Raw genomic sequence first — 21566 nt, 5'->3', positions numbered from 1 at the left:
AATGTCCCTAATGTATCTGCCCTCCACCACCTCTGTCTTCAATCTGCATCTTCAAAATGCTGTACCACTTTTAACAATTTGTACCTCTATACCATCGGATAACTCTGTCCCAGATCCCATATTAGAATTGTGCCCTCTGATTTATATTGCTTCTTGTTCTTCCTAATTAAATGTAACACATTGTACTTTCCCCATCTGGCCCGCTTTAATGAGCTGTTGAAGTTTGGTTTTGTTTCGTAAAGATATGCACAATTACGGAGGAGGCATTTCCACTTTGCTGACTTCCTCCTGTTCCCTCTGAACCAAATTTGAAAATCTGTGATAGTTGCCATTGAAGGGCCCTTCACAAAAGCTTAAAACTTGGAAATTAATTAAAAAGGGGCATGTCCTTTTAAACTGCTGCAGGAACATTGTAGTTTCAGTGGACTTGGAACTCCCCATGATAAAATTAACTGCCTGAAAACTCTGCTTGGCTCAGGGCCACTGGGAGTCAGTTAGGCATAATTTGGACTCTTTCAACTGCACTTCATGATAATACCTGTATGGAAAATCTATGCAACTGTCTCCACATTCCTCAGCAACAAGTAAAAGACCAGGTCTAAAATGTAGACGATGGCAGTGGAAGTAGCTCCCTCACAGCTGAAGAAAGTTCTTTGATACATCAGCCAGATTTGTTTTGTACAGCGTAAACTCAATTCCCTGAGATATCCTTTATAAACATTTTGTTGCAGAGAGATTAGCTCAAGTGCAAACACCGTACTCTCAAAAAGCATTGTAGATCATCCTTGTCTTGCAGAGATTGAGACAATATCTGTCAAGCTGCAAAGCTATCATCGTGATGGGAATTGTACTCTCACTTGCTTTTTAAGAACTAATGTTAAGATGCTGTTTTATTTCATCTGAATGCTTAGAGATCCAATTCATCAGTAATTGAAAGAAAATACATGCAACTGTCTGGGTTTTATCGATTAAAGGTTTCCACCATCACATTGGCAAAGGGTTGATTATGGGGAAATGTTTCATTTCTTTTAAGTTCTGATATTTTTTAACCAGATGATGAGAATGTTGTAAAATGTGTTGTAGCAATCCAACCAGGATTGTTTCTGTTAGTGCCCTCCAGTACTGACCCTGCTTTATTTTTAAAATGAGAATTTATATTAAAACACACATTGGAATCAGACATTCTGGAAGAATCATTTGTTCTTTCCTGTTTGACCCTGCCGGTGTTTCCTGGAGGACTTTATATTTTTATGTAGCAAGCAATGAAACTCTGACATCCAAAGAGATAAAACGTGACATTATTCAGGGATCTCTGGTCCTTTGGTTCTATGGAAGGGTTCTTAAAATAAAATCCTCTATTCAGTGACTTAGGCACTTATTGGTTTGGACCCCATGAGTAAGGCATCTGCCTATCTGGAGGAGACCACTCTTCAACATCAATTTGAGTATCAGTCTCCTGCAATATGTTGCATCCTGTCTAAGCTTATCTAGTAAGGATCCCTAGTTTAGGGAGATTTCATTTCTTCTTCCCAATTTTGCTTCCTGGTAGTTGAGTTGCAGTCAGTGGGCAGAAATTCCACCCATTTAAGCAATTTGGTCTTTCGCCATTTTCTAGGAATTTCCACCAGTGTCCTATTAGTTTTAGAGGGAAACTGACACACACACGTGAAAAGTGAGTGCAGCTAAATAAAAGAAAGGCTTTTTGACACATTAGATTTTATGAATTGGGGTACTAAGAGTAAAGTAGCAATATGTACATTTAAAGATAAAACATACCAGTTAAAATGCTAAATGCATTATTTGCTGCTCATTTATAGAGTGAACATTGAAACCATTGCATAGAATGGACTTTGAAACCATATATAGCATTAGTTCACTAGAAAGGAACACTACATTTGTAAAGAGCTGTTTGAGACCAGTTGCACTGGCAGAATAGCTCAGAGGAGATTTAATAGAGGTTTTTAAAACTATGAAGAGTTTGTTGAATTAATTAGGAAATATTATTCAGGCTAGAGATTCAATGATGGAGGGTCATTGATTTAAAATTGTCACAATAAGTTAGGATAAATTTCTTTGCCCATTAGGTTGTTGGAGCATCGAATTTTGTTCAAGAGATGTGTGAGGCAAGGAACATGTATTTTAAGTGAAAGTGTAAACAATATTTGAACCATACAGATTAGTTTGTGAAGGTATTTTTAAATTGCTCTTTCAAATTTGGGGAAGATTTGTGAGGAAAATATTATATATCTATGGAGTATTATGTTTGTTTGACTTTCTTACTCATTTTAGAAGTCTGAGGAAAGGATGCCTGAATCTTTAAAAGGAATTCTACTGATTCCTGAAAGGAGAAGTCATTTATTTTCTGATGTGGTTGTTTCCATGGTATCTCTATCAAAGCCAAACATTATAACATCCCTAGAATGATAAAGATCAAGATGTCCAAAAGAAGGTCAATTAAGTATCTCTTTCAGGGTTTGGTGGAAATCCCAGGAGATAACTGTGTTGGTAAATTGTTTCCATTATGTGATTGTAATTAAGCTGAGCTTTTAAGTTTCCATTAAAAGAATATTGAATATGCACAAAAAGAACTCTTCCACCTGTCAACACAATTAACTGGCAAAGCAATAGAATGTAATTGTTTCAATTTTTTTTCTATTAAAGTGTTTCCTTTTATGTATTGTGATAATCTCATGCACATTTATTAATATATCTGAAGATAGGATTAAAAGCAAAGTTAACATTTTTAACAAGGATGTTTAGCCCTTGAACTGTGGGGAACGTGAATTACAATCATTAATTAAAACTTTTTAAGATCTATACTGAAGCATTAATCAGTTCTTTCATTATAGTGTCTCTGAGTCAATGAAATGCTTTTGATTAAAAATAAATCGAAAGTGCATGTACTCCTAAGAAAACAAATGCAATTTAAAGAGCTGCCTTGAGTTGTTGCTGTCAACAAAATCATATATTTAAGTGTTAAATGCACCATTACATCTGAGATGGACTGGGAAACAGAGACATTCATTAACTGCATGTGTCTCAGAACTGGGAACTAAAACTTCATTCTAGAGTGGAACATTTTCACACCTAAAAGGCAAGGACCAAATGCTGATAGTTTTTGCCACACTAACAGGATCTACCACTACAAAAACTAACTAAAGAGCAGAAAAGAGTAAAACCCTTATTTATTATAAACAATATCAGATAGCATGTTTCCAAGGCAATAGATTAATCTCTGAGCTCTGCTGATGGTTCGCTCTCAATTTACAGTGAAAGCTGATCTCTATTCCATTTTTGGAATATAATCACACAATCTACACCAAACTGTATATCATTGCCATCATTACAGTGATCCAGCTTCTATTATCAGTTCAGTTGCAAGCGTTTGTGGAATGATTTTTAAATGTTTTGAGACTGACGTATAAGGTGATGTGCCAAGTTTATAATCATGGTGCGAAAGATGAAACATTCCTGGAGACTAATGCTGTTTTCATTTCAACAAAAGCAGTCGACACTAAATTTCTAACAATATTTCACAAGTGACATAATTGCTATATTTTTATGATTGAAGTGTTTGGATTTGAAAAATTGACTTCTTCATTGCGGCACATTTGTATTTGCAGTGCATCATTAATCATGGTGAAATATGAAAGGACTTGTTTCCATTGATCATACTGGTAGATATTAACTCTTACAGTTACTGTACAAAATATGAAATTACTGCTTTTTGGTGGATTGCAAATCAGCAAATTAGCTTGATGCTTTATACCATAAATGGTCAAAGTATGCCATCTATACATAGTGTTACACTATAAATAGCATAGTCCACCCTTCACCTAGTTTGCATTAGTGGTTAGTAGAAAACGCTTGAGCTCTGAAATGCTAATGCAAGGCTTGGCCTCATCAAATATTTTGTTAACTAAAGATCTACTACAGTTCTCAGAATCCTACTGATATGATGAAACTCATCATAAGGCATCAATGAGACTTAGATATACTACTTAAAAGCTGCTAGTTTTCCCACAGATTCCTTTGCAGTGTTGCCTTGAAGTTACCCCCTCTGATCCTTTCTCTGTCTGCATTAGTTCCCATTCCTCAGCAAATTCAAGTCGCTGCATCATTATTCTGTACCTGCAACCCCATGTTATGGCTGTTTGGGTTAAGGAAATTCACCCTTACAGAATTCACAAATCGCTACCCAAAGATTTGAGAGATGGAATAAAATTTGCTCTCATGGAATTTGTGTAGGAACAGAAGTAAATAAATCAAGACATAATTTATTTCTTTTCAACATTTGTTTCTTGACGCAAGTGCAGATGACATGGCTTCACGTCATGGAAAATCACGATATAGACTGTCTTCTAGGAACGCAAGCCCCCTTCCCCCACCCCACCCCCGGCATGCGGGTGTCACCTGTATAGCAACTTGCGCCTGTGTATTACCACGCGTGCATTGCAATGCCATGCTGTCTGCCTTTTCTGTTTTCCCTGCCCAATTCCTATACCTCAATACTATTCTTTGTTGTGTTGCTGTTTGTCCCTCTTGTTTCAATGTACTGCTTTCACCTCATCATATGGTGTCCCATCCCTACATTTCTAATTCACCTTTATGGCGTGATCTAAATTAACATTCATTTGTACGTGCATAAGATTATGTGAACTATTCTCGCACAGGATTTTACCACGATCATTTTGTGAAATTTAAGGTAAAAGAGAAATATTGTATTTCATTGTTTGGGTCTTCCTGAATCATTTTTGATCTATATTCAAACAGTTTGACCAAGGTTTCTATAACAGATTATATTCTGAAAAATTAGCAACTTTTACTTGCTGCCCAGTCAAACCTATTAATCCAATCTGATTGCACACTAAAGGAAGCATTAATGTGGATTGTCTGCTTTTTAATATGATTAAATTTTCCCCAATTAATGAGTTTATTTCTGATGGCTATTTTTTTTTAAAAAAGCTGCAGATGTTGAAAATCAGAAATAAAAATAGAAAATGTTGGAAACGTTCAGCAGATCAGCTAGGAAAGAGAACCAATTAATGTTTCAGGTCCGGGTCTCTCTCTCGAAACTGGGAAAGAGAAAGCAAGTTGGTTTTGAGGAGCAGAGAAGGTGGGGGAGGGAAGATTGAGGTTGAGTTAATTCTGATTTCTGATGGCGGCTGAGCTAATTGCAGTTTGGCCCTGTCATTTAAAAGCATAATTTTATGTGAAGGTTTCAGCTTCTTCATAGAATGAAAAATTGTGAAAATCCTTTACTCATGATTGATCATCTTTAACAATGCAACTTTAAGCATGAATGGAATGAATTGGACCAAATGAATTTATTTTCTGATTATGCACGGATTTCAGCAGTGTATGACTCTTTCACATTGGAATTAGCTCTATAGTACTTGACTTTCAAATTTGATTATTTAAATAAGTGCGTCCAACCAGGTATATGTAGAAATGGGTAAATTGTTCTTTTCAGAATCTTTACATTATAGTAGATTAAATTCAAGGTGAATATAATGTCAGCATCTTCCACTTATTATCCTGCAGAAAGGCATTGCAGAGCTTAGCCGTCAGCGCAAAGCTATGAATCCGATAAGGTACGATTATTGGCTTTCTCCTCTGAGGTTACTGACACTCCTTTTTAGACTGTAGGTGGAATGGGTGCATAGCTTAATTGTAGAAATGGTCAGCAGTGATAAATAGTTCAAGTTAATGAGGTCCATGAAATGTGTGTCTGGTTTAAAAATAAATGAAGAGACAATTTGCAAATAATTTTGTTACAAATATTGCCCAGAACGAGCAGAGAAATAATGTAAATGTTTTAATATACGAACCGATGGGTGTATGTTTGTGATTATATGCCAAAGGCTTGCCATGAGTCACCTAAAATGGCTTCCGTGACCTACTCAGCTCTGACTGAATTGGTTTTAAGGCTTTGCTCCATTTTCCTGAGAAATTGGGAGTGCTATGAAAATGGTACACTTAATAAACAGTAGTAAAAATTGTAGTGAAAGGATGAGTTTTACCCCTACTGTGCTCCCTTAAAGTTGTGGTGAATAAACAGAAATGACAGCAAGCACAAGGGAATACCACATTGTCCATGTTGTTTTAAATTCATTCATTTGATGAGGGCTTTCTGGCAGGATCAACACTTATTGTCCATGTCAATATGTTCTCAGGAATGTAGAGGCGAACCACTTCAGCCGAATAGTGTAGGAACTTGACCTGCATATAAAGGAACAACCATGGGCTGCATTGAACTAGATCCACCACCCAACCCCATAACATTTTCCAAAAGAGGAGGGCTGAAAGACCTGATTCTCCACATCCTTGACACAGAGCAGCTGCTGAGGCCTCACCTCAAGAGTTCTCTGTTGGCCTTTGACACCTCAATAATTGTTGGAGACATTTGAAAACAGTTCAAATTGATTTAATTTATTAACAATACTTACATAATTAAGAGCACTGTGAGATGCTAACAGATATTTTAAAAGTTAAAATGGAGTAAAAGAATTTGCTTGTGTGCGCTTATTTTTTCCCATAGGGTCACTGACTTCATTTCAAATGAATGGAGCCTCTGTTAGTACACCAACCAGCCCACTAAATCCAGTGGCAGAGTGAGAGGTCAGATGTGTTGGCATCTGATCTCTACACCATTTTGGACTATTGTTTTTGATGGAGTGTGCACTGAATTCCAGAACAAATTGAGCTGCAAAAGCTGATAGCTGGTGATTCTCAATGGACTGCCAGCTGTCCATTAGCTCAATTTGGTCTAATATTCTTTGAGATCAAGATGGTGTGCATATTATACAGCAGTTTGGGTGCTATAGTATTTCCTTCAATAACAGCTGTCACTGTTGCAAAGTTTGGAATTTGGGAGGTGCTGTCAAAGAAGTATTGGTGAATTCCTGCAATGCATCTTGTAAACTGTACATGGTACATGTTACAGTCATGTTGCACCAGCGGTGGGGTGTGAGTGTTTAAGGTTGGTCAAGAAAGAGGCTGCTTTGCCCTTCATGGTTTTGGGCTCGAATGCAACTCCAGCTGCATTTATCCAGGTAAGTGGAGAGCATTCTATCACACTCCTGATCTTGTGCTCTGTAAATGGAAAGTTTTGGAGAGTTTGACCAGCTACTATATTTGTGAAGCTGATACATTTTGCCCCTCAGGATATCGAGAGTGATGGATTTGATCATGGTACTGCTGTGGAGTGCCGTGTGGAGATGGCTCGTCTCTCCTGTGTTGGAAATAAAGATACTTAATTCTAGGGGAAGTTTACAGCATTAGTTACATTCACAATGCTTAAGTACTAAAACTCTTCATGATGAGGATTTTGATATACCACTCTTTTGTCAGGAAAAGAGAAAACCATTTTTGTTATGATGGTTTCATGCACGAGGTATACACTTGTTTCAATTTTGTTGTAGCAGGCATTGATTAAAATGTGAAAATACATTTGGCAGAGTATTGGACTGGTGTCTTCCCTTGTTTACCAATTTTTACAAGGGGATGGTAATTGAATTACTGCTGGTTGTGCAGATGTTCTGATAAAGGACTTTTAGTAAATAACAAAAGATCAGAATTTGTTAGTGATAAAATACCTTAAATTTGAGAGATTACGATAATAGTATAACATTATGATCTCCTTCTTTCTATCCTTCCATCTTATGAGCTGAGCCCTGCGTATACTCCCAACTGTCTTGGGTCAATCTGCTGATGAACTGTTGAGGCACATGTGCCTGTGACCTTTCTCTGACTGTAGTACCCTTGTGGCTGAAAGCTCTGACTTTTATAGTAAAAAATCTATTCACATCAATAATTCCGGATTCCCCATTGGTCTAACACTTCACACTCCACGCTTCTGCTCCTGGCCTGAGCCAGCAGGGCACACAGCATCAGACACATAACAGGGTTCCCAATTGCTGCTGCCTTGTTTACTTGGCTGAAGTACCTGAAGTACTCTTCCTGTTTTTTTGTCCCTAACTCAATAGCCTTTGATGATGGACTCTACATTTTTGACTGTGTTATGAATATTGCAGCCACTGAATGATCAAAAACTAGGTTGGGGGGGGGGGTGGGGGAGGGTGTCAGAGATAAAAAGACATTATTAAACTTAATCATAAACACACCACCTCCTTACCCCTACTTCACTTTGTTCTCATAGTTTGTACATTTACAGAGTTTTTAGTTCTCTTGTATCTTGCTGAGACATTTACAGCCAGTTTCTAGATTTGTAGGTCACAGACCATCTCCACTATACAGCTGCTTGGCCAAGTTAATGTAGTTACCAGTAGTCACTCCTCCTGTAGTTATGGCAACAGAGATAAGATATGAGCCATTCCCCACACTTTATCACTGGTGAATTTTGATCTCAGCAAGGCCAGTGATTGAGCAGAGGCTATCCGGGCAGAACCATCTTTGGTCATTGTGCAAAATCTGAGCAAGAGAATCAGCCGCCTGTTGTGGGCACCTCCTGCACTTCTGGTTTCGTTGGAGTCAATGGAAGCAAATATCACGGGGGTGAATATAACCAGCAGCTGGTAGTCTAGTACTTGTTTAATTCTCACAAAGGTAATTTTTTCTCCTTAGTCATGTCAGCTTTCCCATTGATAGCCACACTTGGTCTGAAACTATCTCAATCAATATCATGGGTATAATTCAATAATTTGCCAATGGTGTAAGGAAGCAGGTTCAATGATGCAAGTTGAGTGCATGGCAGTGATTCGCACCTTACCTCTTTGGAGAACCTTTGAATATTGAGGAGGATTTTTTTCTACAGCAATTGCTTCACTTGAACTTATTGCATATTTTTATTTCCTCTAGACTTTGACCTTCTGTGGAACTTTTGTTTCTTAACATACAGATTCTTCAATTTCAGCAATTACAGCACCATGAGTTTTAGTTGTGCCAGTCAGAAAGTCAGACTCTTTCCCATTACAAATGAATTCTCTTCCTGCAGCTGTTAACCTTGCCTCTTTAAAACAGGCTTTCCATTAAAGAAAACTATATATCGATATATCCCAATGGAAAAATACAATGTAAAAATAAGGCAACAGTAAAAAGATAATGCTGGAAAAGAAAGGGTCAGGCAACAACTGGGCGAAAAAGAACCTGAATCAATATTTCAGGTCAAAGACCCTCTATCAGACCTAGAAAGGAGAGAAGACAAATTATTATCAAACTGCAGGGAAGGTAGGAGAGGGGGAGAGAGAGGTAAAACCAAAGGGTTGAGGACAGAGTTGCACTGGGGATAAGGTCCAGACAAGGTCATCTGTTTGACAGGTTAATGGGGGCAGATAGGGAGAGAGAACAGGATGCTTTATTCACAAAAAAACTGAAATGAGCACAGTTGGAAAGTGAGAACACAGACAGAAAAAGTGTAAGTGTTCCAAAATGTAGGGCAGCAGGACATGTTCAGCAGTCACACTGTGCTAGTGGAGAGAAAAGAACTGAGCCAACGTCACAGTTGGATGACCTGGCCCATTCTGAAATAGACAGTGAAAGTGAATTACCTGAAGCTGTTGAATTCAGTATTAAGCCTGGAAATCTGTAACATGCCCAGCAGGAAGATGAACTGCTGTTCTTCAAGCTTGCATTGGGCCTTGTTAAAATAGTGCAGGAGACCACAGTCAGCTCAGAGTGGAAGTGTACTGGAGAATTAAAGTGGCAGGCAATCAGAAGCTCAGGGTCGCACCTGCAGACTGAACGCAGGTGTCCTGCAAAGTGGTCACTCAATCTGCGATTGGTTTCTCCAGTGTAAAAGAGATTGTGTTTGGACCTCCTAATGCAGTACAGTAAATTGGAAGAAGTGCAAGTAGATTGCTGATTCACCTGGAAGGATTATTTGGGTCCCTGGATGGGTGATCACTTTGCTGCTTGCATCGGTTGACCCTTAGCTTCCTGTTGCCTGCCCCTTTAATTCTCCATCCCACTCCCACTCTGACGCTGCGCTGTTGTAACAAGGCCCAGTGGAAGGTTGAGGAACAGCACTTCATCTTCCATCCGGAAACTTTGCAGTCTTCCAGTGTCACGAACCAGCAACAAAAGAAACACACTGAGCATGATTTAGTGTTAAAAACTATTTTATTAATCACTACTTATGATAATATGTAAAATAAAAGTAAAAATGTTAGTATGTTAGAATTCAAGAATGTTAAACCTCGGACGTTAACCCCAAAACTAAACTCGTCGTGTGTGTGTGTGACAAAGTCCAAAACTCCCAGTTCCGGAATGGTTCTTAAAGTTCAGTTCCGCAAGCCATAAGGTGAAACATGAGCAAGGGCTTCTTCAACAACCCCCGTTGTCTGAAGATAAGATGTAGATGTAGAAAAATATAGAGAGAGTACATACGAAATCCAAATGTTCCACGATGGAACCCAAACGACACTTCAGCGTTTACTCGGTAGTGACTTCCTCACCCCGAAAAGCATCCGAACCGTGGTCGTCCACACACAAATACCTGTTTCCCTCTACAGGTCAGCAACAAAGTGAACTCCACCGGATTACTTCCATACATGGATTTCAGTGGTAAACACAGTTATTGTTTCTCATCCATCGATAGAGAAAACAAGCAGGCTGGTGTCTCTCTCCCTTCTCTCTCTCTCTCTCTCTCTCTCTCTCCTTCTTCTTCTGCCTTCTTCTTCTTCAAAGTCATTACATCCTTTATCTTCTATTGACGTAAGCATGCCCCACACACACATACACACACTCTCTATCTTAAAGGGACTTTCACTGAGTCCGTAACACCAGACTGTATATCAAATTTGACAACTTTGGCCCTTTACCAGGTGTGACATTGGTTCAGTTTTTCTCTCTCCATTATCGCAGTGTGAACTGCTGACCATGTCTTGCTACTCTGCACTTTGCAACTCTTGTATTTCTTTGTGTTCTCACTCTCTTTGTGCCATCATTTTGTAGTCTTCATGAACAAAGTACCGTGTCTATCTCCCTAACTGTCCCCATTCACTCAGATGGCTTTATATACAGATTTCCCAGGCCAACCCTCTCAGACATACTCCCCGTCTTATCCATCCTTCTACCAGTTTCTCTGCTGCTTGATACTAACTCTTTCCCAGTTCTGATGGAGGGTCTTGGAGCTGAAACTTTTTCAAGCCAGTAACTGGCACCTCTAAAGGTTAACGGTTTAACAAAATTTCAAAGTAATACATTTCTAATTACTAAAAGGAGATTGTTTGTATCTTCATCAATTCTTACCTTGGAACTGATGGAAATTCTTTTCTGAGTGCAGTAGGTGTTCACCCTAACTGTGTAAATTCTAGTTAATTTTAACCTGTTGTTTGCAACTGAACTAAGATTTTCTTCTTCCTTCAGTATTCCATATTTCCGTATCTGAACACCAGCAATAGTTAATGTAAATGTTAATATATCCCAGTATCAGAGTGGATATTATTGGATTAGCAGAGGAAGATCTGGATCATTGATTAAGGCCTGCCAAGACAGCTAGGAAACTTGAATTTCAAGTAATTAAATAAATCAGGAATATTAAACTAATGCCAGTAAAGGTAAGTATGTAACTACTGGATTGTTGTAAGAACTCATTGCTTTCATTAATGCTAATCAGCGATGGAAATCAGACATCCTTGCCCACTGCCTATATGTAACTCTAGACCACAATTTAGTCATCTCTTAAGTGCCCTCTTAATATAGGGTCTGAGGGTTTAGCACCCCCTAAGTTCAGCAAGCAATTAAGGTCGGGCAATAAAAATTTTGACAATTTCTATAATAGGATAACTTGAATTTTTATCCAGTTCAACAAAGCCTTCAGTCTCCAGAGTAATATACAAAGGGTGTACCTTTGCTTGCTTTAGTTGGTACACCTCAGGGACTGGAGAGTTAAATAAATGGTGACAGTGTAGCGATGGGCTACACACTGAGCTAGAAATAACGACACACAGTCGGTAGGTTGCACTCGAGACTGGTTTATTGCAAACCTCACCGCGCTGGCTTTTAAACCATTAAGTTCCTGCCCCCTCCGGGTGGCAATGACGTCAGAGGCGCACCACCAGAACCTCTTCCCGCGTGCGGGCTTTCTCCCCTCGCTGGTGGAGAAGGCGGCCCAGCGCCATTTTGTGGCTGGCCTCTCTGCCAACGCGCGTGCCATTTTCGGAGCCCGTTCGCCTGCGTGGAAGGTGGGTTGCCACATAACCCCCCCCCACCAGAACCAGCGATACACCCCCTGAAGTCCACAGACTGGATCAGTCGCTGTTTGGGCGGTCTGCCTCCGCGCCGCGGGGCCTGAACCTCAACTGGCTGTGCCAAGTTCACGTGGGCTGGTTTGAGCCGGTCCACCATGAAAACCTCCTCTCTCCCCCCACCCCCCCCCATGTCTAGAACGAACGTGGACCTGTTGTTCCTGAGCACCTTGAACGGCCCCTCGTACGTCCAGTGTGCGCCCCTCCGTACAAATACAAACTTACAGTCCTGCAGGTCTTTGGGTACGCAGGTCGGGATCTGTCCGTGCCCTGGAGTCGGTACGGGGGCCAGGTTGCGGAGCCTCTTGCGTAGTCTGTCCAGGACTGCCACGGGTTCTTCCTCTTGCCCCCTTGGGGCTGGTATGAACTCCCCTGGGATGACCAGGGATGCACCGTACACCAGCTTGGCAGATGAGGTGTGCAGATCCTCTGTGGGTGCTGTGTGGATTCCAAGCAGGACCCAGGGAAGCTCGTCCACCCAGGTGGGCCATGAGAGCCGACTTCAAGTGATGGTGGAAACGTTCCACTAGTCCATTCGACTGTGGGTGGTAGGCAGTTGTGTGGTGTAACCGTGCTCCCAACAGGCTGGCCACAGCTGACCACAGGCTGGAGGTGAACTGGGCGCCTCTGTCGGAGGTAATGTGGGCCGGTACCCCGAAGCGTGCTACCCAGGTTGCAATCAGCGCTCGGGCACAGGAATCGGCGGTGGTGTCAGTGAGCGGGGCCGCCTCTGGCCATCTCGTGAACCGGTCTACCATAGTTAGGAGGTACCGCGCTCCCCTCGACACTGGCAGGTGCCCCACGACATCCACATGAATGTGGTCGAACCTCCGGCGGGTGGGTTCGAACTGCTGCAGCGGGGCTTTGGTGTGCTGCTGCACCTTGGCTGCTTGACACTGCATGCACGTTTTGGCCCATTCGTTGACCTGTTTGCGAAGGCCGTGCCACACGAACCTGCTGGAGACCATCCGGGTGGTTGTCCTGATAGGTGGGTGCGCCAAGCCGTGTATGGAGTTGAAAACTCGCTGCAACCAGGCTGCCAGGACGATGGGGTGAGGATCGCAGGTAGCCACGTCGCACAGGAAAGTCTTCCCACCTGGGCCTACCAGGAAGTCTTGCAGCTGCAAACCCAAGACTGCAGTCCTGTAGCTGGGTAACTCGTCGTCTGCCTGCTGTGCCTCCGCCAGTGCTAGATAGTCCACCCCCGGGACAGGGCCTGGATAGCTGGCCTGGAGAGTGCGTCCACCACGACGTTGTCCTTTCCCTGCTGTATGTCCATCGTGTACTCAGAGATATAGGACAGATGTCGCTGCGGACACCTTCGTGAACGCGAAGGTCAATGGTTTGTGGTCCGTGAACGCGGTGAAAGGCCTGCCTCTAAGAAGTACCTGAAATGTCGGATGGCCAGATATAGTGCCAACAGCTCCCGGTCGAAGATGCTGTACTTGAGTTCGGGTTGCCGCAGGTGCCTGCTGAAGAACGCCAGGGGTTGCCAGTGCCCCTCAATGAGTTGCTTCAGCACCCCACTGACTGCCGTGTTTGATGCGTCCACTGTAAGGGCGGTTGGAACGTCCGTTCTGGGGTGCACCAGCATCGTGGCGTCTGCCAAGGCTTCCTTGGCTTGAACAAAAGCGGCCGCGGCCTCTTTGTCCCAAGTAATGTCCTTGCCTTTACCCGACATCAGGGTGAACAAAGGGTGCATGACACGGGCTGCTGAGGCGAGGAAACAGCGGTAGGAGTTGACCATAACCACGAACTCCTGCAAGCCCTTGACTGTGTTGGGCCGAGCGAAGCGGCGGATCACATCTATCTTGGTGGGCAGGGGCATTGCCCCGTCTTTGGTAATCCTGTGGCCCAGGAAGTCGATGGTGTCGAGTCCGAACTGGCATTTGGCCATGCTGATCGTGAAGCCAAAACCACTCAGGCGGGAGTAGAGCTGGTGGAGGTGAGACAGATGCTCCTGATGATTTCTGCTGGCATTGAGGATGTCGTCCAAATAGATGAACGCGAAGTCCAGATCGCGTCCCACCGCATCCATTAGCCGCTGGAATGTCTGTGCGGCATTCTTCAGGCCAAACAGCATTCGGAGGAACTCGAACAGGCCGAACGGGGTAATGAGTGCTGTCTTGGGGATGTCTTCAGGGTGTACCGGGATTTGGAGGTTCACTTTGGAAAAGACGCTTTCCCCGTGCAGGTTTGCTGCAAAGTCGTGTATGTGCAGCATGGGGTAGCGGTCGGGTTGTAGCCTCATTCAGTTGATGGTAGTCGCCGTGTGGTCTCCAGCCCCCGGCTGCTTTGGGCACCATGTGCAGGGGGGAGGCCCATGGGCTGTCTGACCTCTGTACGATCCCCAATCTCTCCATCCTCTTGAACTCCTCCTTCGCCAGGGGGAGCTTGTCCAGGGAAAGCCGTCGTGCGCGGGCGTGGAGTGGTGGTCCCTTGGTCGGAACGTGGTGCTGTATTCCGTGTCTGGGGATGGCTGCCGTGAACTGCGGTGCCAGAACTGATGGGAAATCCGCCAGGATTCCGGTGAATTCGTTGTCCGACAGCGTGATGGAGTCCAGGTGTGGGGCTGGCAACTTGGTTTCGCCCAAGGAGAACATCTGGAAAGTCTTGGCATGGACCAGCTTTTTCCCGTGCAAGTCGACCAGTAGGATGTGAACTCACAAGAAGTCCGCCCCCAGGAGTGGTTGGTCCACAGCTGCCAGTGTGAAGTCCCACGTGAACCGGCTGGTGCCGAGCTGCAACTGCACTGTGCAGATGCCGTAGGTTCGTATCGTGCTACCGTTTGCGGCCTTCAGGGTGGGTTCCGGCTCCCTGTTGTGGGGGTTGTACCCTGTCAGGGGTAAGACACTGATTTCCGCTCCAGTGTCGATCAAGAAGCGGCGTTCCGACTATTTGTCCCAGACTTACAAGAGGCTGTCCTAGTGGCCAGCCACCGTAGCTATTAGCGGCGGCTGGCCTTGGCGTTTCCCAGGAACTTGCAGGGCGGGCGACACCGGCGGGCTTCTGTGCCCCACCACTGGTGGTAGAAGCACCACTGTGCATTGGCCTCCTCACTCCTGCCTCTGGGTTGTGTACGCTCTGTTGCCGGGCCTGGTCTGTCCTGCCATTGGGCACGTGGCTTGGTAATCTGTCTGGACGCCCCGCTTTCCTTCTTGGTTTTCCAAGGCACATCTGCCCGGGCTGCCACCTTCCAGGGGTCACTGAAATATGCGTCGGCCAGTAGCAGATGTATGTCCTCGGGCAGTTGCTCTAAGAACGCCTGCTCAAACATGAGTCAGGGCTTGTGTCCATCAGCCAGGGCCAGCATCTCGTTCATTAATGCTGATGGTGGCCTGTCTCCCAAACCGTCGAGGTGCAGCAAGCAGGCACCTCGTTCTGGCCGTGTAGGGCCAAAGGTCCGTATGAGCAGTGCTTTGAATGCTGCATATTTCCCTTCCTCCGGGAGCGACTGTATGAAATCCTCAACCTGGGCGGCTGTCTCCTGGTCAAGGGAGCTCACCACATAATAGTAATGCATGGAATCAGAAGATATCTGCCGTATCTGGAACTGGGCTTCTGCTTGGTCAAACCACAAGCGTGGTCGCAGCGTCCAGAAGGGTGGCAGTTTCAGCGAAACTGCATGAACGGATGACGAGTCGATCATCTTCGGTCCAAATCCCGTTTGGACCGTTGGGGTCACCAATGTAGTGATGGGCTACGCACTGAGCTAGGAATAACGACACACAGTCGGTAGGTTGCACTCGACTGGTTTTTTGCGAACCTCACCGCGCTGGCTTTTAAACCATTAAGTTCCCGCCCCCTCCGGGCGGCGATGACATCAGAGGTGTGCCACCAGAACCTCTTCCTGCGCGTGGGCTTTCTCCCCTCGCTGGTGGAGAAGAAGGCCCGGCGCCATTTTGTGGCTGGCCTCTCTGCCAACGCGCGTGCCATTTTCGGAGCCAGTTCGCCTGTGTGGAAGGTGGGTCGCCACAACAGACTGTTCAAGTAATGTTTGACAATTGTGGATATCTGTTGGCCTTCCTTTTGCATAAATAAAACTTGGATTTTATGAAACTTTAATAACAACTGCAGCATTAATGTGCTTGAGTTAACATAAAAGAGAGTAAACTACTGTGACCCTGTTACCTGTCCTCTGGATCCTACCAGCTAATTACAGATGAGATAGCAGCAATTATCAAAGTAGGTGAGGTTGGAAAATATTCTCATTTTAACAGCGTCCCACAAAATCTAAGAAAAACTTACTTTCTTAATGCTATACTAATTCTATCAGAATATTAAAAATAAAGTAGTCACACGAAGAGGCCCAATATATTTTAAGTTTTTAATTTCCTGGGCTCCTGATTAAATAAATATTTCTACAGGAAAATGCAACTCCCTTTCTTCAACCATGCATATTTCAGAGTTTTTCTTTTGTTACCTAATTAGTTGGTGCTCAATTTACTGAATAGTTTCAGATATCTTTGTTATCTTCACTGTTAAAGCCTTTATTTTCCAGTCGGATTGTAGCAATAATATTTCGGCAGCATATCCATGGATAATACCAACACTTGACTTCAACAGTACTGCATTTTGTCCTAAATGTAATATGTTGTTAATGACAGCAGTAAATTAATCCACTTAGTGAACGAGTGCTGGAATTATACAAATAAAGCTTTGCAGGAATGTAAATGAAAAGCTTAATCTTTGTTAATGACTCTGGCATTACTTCAGTTAGATATAAAACAGGAATAAACATATGAATTTCATTTCTCTGGAATAGCCAGTGACCAGTTTTAGCTACCAGCCAGCTCCCATGCAGAGCCTGGAGTGAGGATGGATGATTTCAGGTAATGACCCAGGGATTTATTGCTGAGAGCAAGAGAAGAACTTATTCTGCTAATTTCCCAGGACTTTCCTGGGTGATTTTTGTGAATAGTCACCAGCAATCCCACTAACCTCCACATCATCGTCAGATTATCAGTGACCTAAAAAGAAAATGGCATGGTAAAGTTGCTGTGCAGTATGAAGGAAGATGGAAGAGCAATTTTACAAGTGTATTGCTCAGCTGAGCCTTTTATTTGTCAGTGTAGAGGGATCGTGATTTCCCACCATGATTCCAAATCACTCCAGGTGGACTACATCCTTTTTCAGAGCTTTCTAAAAGGTATTACTTCCTTCAGCAATGTCAGTAGTTTTAGGCTGATTGTACAGATTTCTTTTAAGTGATTGTCCTTGGCCATCACACCACGATAGTGCCTCCCTGGCCCTCCGTTTTGGATTTACCTTGAATACATGGAAGAGCGAGCTGTAAACAAACACAGCTGCCTTTGTTGTAATTGAAAACTATGGCTTTGTTGTACAGTGCAGCAGTATCAGATGGGTGTTGGTAATTGAATTGCTGTTTAAAACAAAATACATAGCAATTATAAATTTTATACTTGCACTGAATAACTGAGCTGTATTTATGTGATATCTGTGGTTCATTTACTTTTCTGAACCATATTTTCTACCCTTTTTGAGAGAGTTGACCTTGTAGTTGATGTGATGTGTTGGTGATGATCCGTTACCATCATTGACTATCATCATTTAGATCAAGCTTTGTTGTGCCAATTTTTCTGATATTTTCCTCCAAGATTATTTCTTTCTTGTGGTCTTGAAGGCAATATTCATGTGGTTTTTAAGTCAAAGTTCCTAAGCTATTATGTATATAATCTTGGGTATATGCAAGACATCTGCAAGATGGTGGAGGTGAGTTGGCGGAGAGAGGATGGAGATAATTTGAGGTGTTGGGCTATTTAATGATATTTGCCATTTGAGGATTTACATATAGAACATGTTTGATAGGATTTGTCAGCAGCTGGTGAATCTGGAAAAGGGTATGCAGCAGTTTGGAATGTCTGTGCTAAGTTATCCCATTGTTAATAATAAACAAATCACAAGCATTTAAAGTTCCTTTGTAAAACTAAAATAACAAGAGTATGCCAAATATCATAAACACCTTGTTTCCATATAATTTAAGATGCGATTGAATATTGTCACAGCTCATGGTACTACCACACAGTTCACAACATTGAGAATCACCGAGCAAGAGTATATCCTCATAAATATGTTTTATAACTTCGCTCCTGGATAGTTATTTTTAAGCTCATGATTTATTGGTGTGATTATAAATGCCATTTCATTCTATTAGCAGTACATTGGAAAAAATACCTCTTGTCCTTCAGCTTATTTTTATGATTTCTTTGAAAAAGATATAAGATTATTGGTCAAGTTCATATGAAGTGCTGGTTAAATTTCATTGCACCCCGTGGCCCAATCATTGATTATCCTTTCCAGTGCTGTGTCAAATAACAGGCTCAAAGTGCATTGCTCATCTTGTCTTGCATTTACTAAATAGTGCATTCACTCCTGAGCAGTCATAAAAGATGTGTGATATGTGAAATATCGTTATTGCAAACATTAAGAAATTGAGGGAGTTAACAATGTTTTACAATGGATTCAATTTTAACATTCTGATGCAGTTGGAGAATGGGGTCTAATGGCATGCAAAGGATCTGATAGTTACAGTATGTACCTTTTGGGTATTTCAGTCAAAGTGCATATTATTTCTGGATTTATTGACCAATTGGGCTGAGTGCACTTCAGAAGACATACATTACTTAATGACTTTTGGGAGATTTTGCAGTTGTGTTTGTGGAAAATAGAATACATGCGGGCAAATATGCCACTGATTCAGTAACTCCCCACTGAATACCATGCTGGAGTCTTTAAGCAGAGTCAGGAACATCGATTCCACACTGATTTTTATTTTAAACTGCCAATAATGCAAGAAAGGCAAGGTTTGAATATGTTGTTACCAGAGTGATCAGCAGGAGCTTGTTCCTGCCATTGGTTTAACGATGTCATCAGATCAAAAAAAGGTAGGAATAATGTGCTTTGCTCCAATCTAAACAATCTTAAATCTTGCACATACACCATCCCTTTCTGACTGTGGACTTTCTCATATCCCCATTTGTTCAACCACCACTGACATTCAGCATCATCTTTATGCAGAACCATGCCTGTCCTTTGCTGCTACAATCAACAGCTGTTACTTATTCATCAGTCTGGGACAGGGGACACCTTGAATTTTCAGCACTCGTAATCTGTAGCAAAGTGCACGACAACACTTTGCTGGTAGAGAAATTTGGGAGGGCCATAAGAGAAATGACAAACCAGGTTCATGGCATTGGAGACTCTGATCAAGCTGCTTCTGTTTCTCTCCCATTAGTCGGTATCCCATGTATTGGCTTGTGCCCTGCTGGCTGTGTCTGCCACTGGGCAGATGCTTTTGTGCAAGACTTTCACAGGCTCCAAAATCCAGAAGAAGCCAACCAAGAACAGCAAGGATCTGATCAGCTTTCATTTATCTCTGTTGATGCCTGATGGGCTGCAAAAGATGGGAATTCTAGGGAGAGAAAGAATCGTGATTTGTGGTTGCACAAGGTTAATTTAGGGGGGCATTTTACAAAGTAATAGAATGTTATAGTTGTTAATTTTGAATTATCTAAATTTTAGCTGTTGACCCCACATGTGGGGTTGTGCTCATTATGCAGGCTTGTCTGGAATGATGAAACGTGGATGATGTTGAGGCAGTTGGGATTAAGCAGGGGATGCACAGATCCTAACAGGAGCATTCCATGTTGGGAGAAGATGGGCAGGGTGGAGAGAAAGTTAGGTTATCATTGAAATGTCAGCAAAATACAGTTGTTGAGAGTATCAACCGCAAAACTAATTAAATACAAAATAAGATTTATATTTCATCTACATATTCAGAAATCGTGTGCGTGATCCTTGTGGTAAGCAAGATTTGTTGCTTATGTCTTGCAGGTTGGCCATGGACACCCATCGCAGTTTTGGGATATTTTTACTGCTACACCCAAGTAGGAATTGAATATGACAGAATCAAAAAATAAATATTTTGGTTATGTTATTTGTATTATGAAATGAAAATAGTAGTCCTAACTGTATCTTGTTTTTGCTTAAATTTTAAGATACAATACACATTTTAATTATTAATAACACTTTGGATATATTCCCATCTCTGCTATGCTGTTTGAATAAAGTTTTATACATTTTCTGTACTGAATAAGACATTTTGTACTTGTAGCCTAATGCTTTAGTGCTCTTTGAAATAACTTTTTAAAAAGATATTGAAATGATCTTTTAAAATCTTTTATTTGATGTTTTCAATCATTTAGGCAAATTAATGCATCAACATGAAACTCCATCGCATAATATTTTAACAATATCAATACATTAGCGAACAAGAGGAATTTCATACAAACCGTTCCATACACTTTATAAATGTGTGCATGATTCTAAACCAATGTACTTTATTTGTGGAGGATTAGGCTTGTGTACACACTGAGCTACTTTGTGAAATTTAATTAGGATTAGACGTGCTTCATATAGGGTGGAGATTAATGCAGGCTAGTGCATCAATTAAATAAGAGATACAGTATCTGATTACTCAATCTCAAAGAAGATTTAAGGAGTGAAATTAAATTAAAAGAAATATTTATTGGAATTAACCTGAAACGTGTGATGCAGTATTAAAAATGTTACACCAAAAAGTGGGTTAACAATATCGTTATCCTTTGTTATGTTTGTCCATTTTGCCACAGAAAAATCAGTTTTATTGACATTTTTTACATAGAACAGTATAGCACAATACAGACCCTTTGGCCCACAATGTTGTGCCGACCTTGAAACCACTCATAAGACTATCTAACCCCTTCCTCCCACATATCCCTCTATTTTAAATTCCTCCATATGCTTATCTAGTAATCTCTTGAATTCGGCTAATGTACCTGCCTCCACCACCGCCCCAGGCAGCGCATTCCATGTCCCCACCTCTCTCTGGGTAAAAGAAAGCTTCCTCTGATATCTCCCTTGAACTTCCCTCCTATTACTTTACCTTAAAGCCATGCCCTCTTATATTGAGCATTGGTGCCCTTGGAAAGAGGCGTTGGCTGTCCACTCTATCTATTCCTCTTAATATTTTGTATACCTCTATCATGTCTCTTCTTATCCTCCTTCTCTCCAAAGTGTAAAGCCCTGGCTCCCTTAGTCTCTCCTCATAAGGCATACCCTCTAAACCAGGCAGCATCCTGGTAAATCTCTGCACCCTTTTTAAAACTAATTTTCGTCAATTAGGCGGTAACCATTCTGCTAGAATTGATTTGCACAAGAATGAGCCAAATTGTCCTGGTGCCACTGCCTGCAATGCCACCTGCCTGAACTTGCTTTTCAGGAGTGAAAATCAAAAAAAAAACCTGCAGACACGGATCTGATATAAGAACAAAACATGCAGGAAATACTCAGCAGGTC

The 21566-nt window shown here is 42.1% G+C and overlaps 1 protein-coding gene across 4 annotated transcripts in view; it reads left to right on the top strand.

Moving 5' to 3' along the window:
* hhat (hedgehog acyltransferase) overlaps window positions 1-20814 on the top strand; it is a 153952-nt gene extending 133138 nt beyond the window's left edge. For all 4 annotated transcript variants that reach the window (XM_052011849.1, XM_052011848.1, XM_052011850.1 and 1 more), the window contains one exon: window positions 20064-20814. In XM_052011849.1, the coding sequence (XP_051867809.1) occupies window positions 20064-20149 (86 nt within the window). In that variant the 3' untranslated portion in view covers window positions 20150-20814. The remainder of the gene's footprint in view (window positions 1-20063) is intronic.
* The last annotated feature ends 752 nt before the right edge of the window (window positions 20815-21566 follow it).

Source organism: Pristis pectinata, chromosome 3 (assembly GCF_009764475.1).
Source record: "Pristis pectinata isolate sPriPec2 chromosome 3, sPriPec2.1.pri, whole genome shotgun sequence".
Classification (NCBI taxonomy): Eukaryota; Metazoa; Chordata; class Chondrichthyes; order Rhinopristiformes; family Pristidae; genus Pristis; species Pristis pectinata.
The sequence above is the reverse complement of the archived record's forward strand: the minus strand, read 5'-3'. Positions and strand labels throughout refer to the sequence as shown.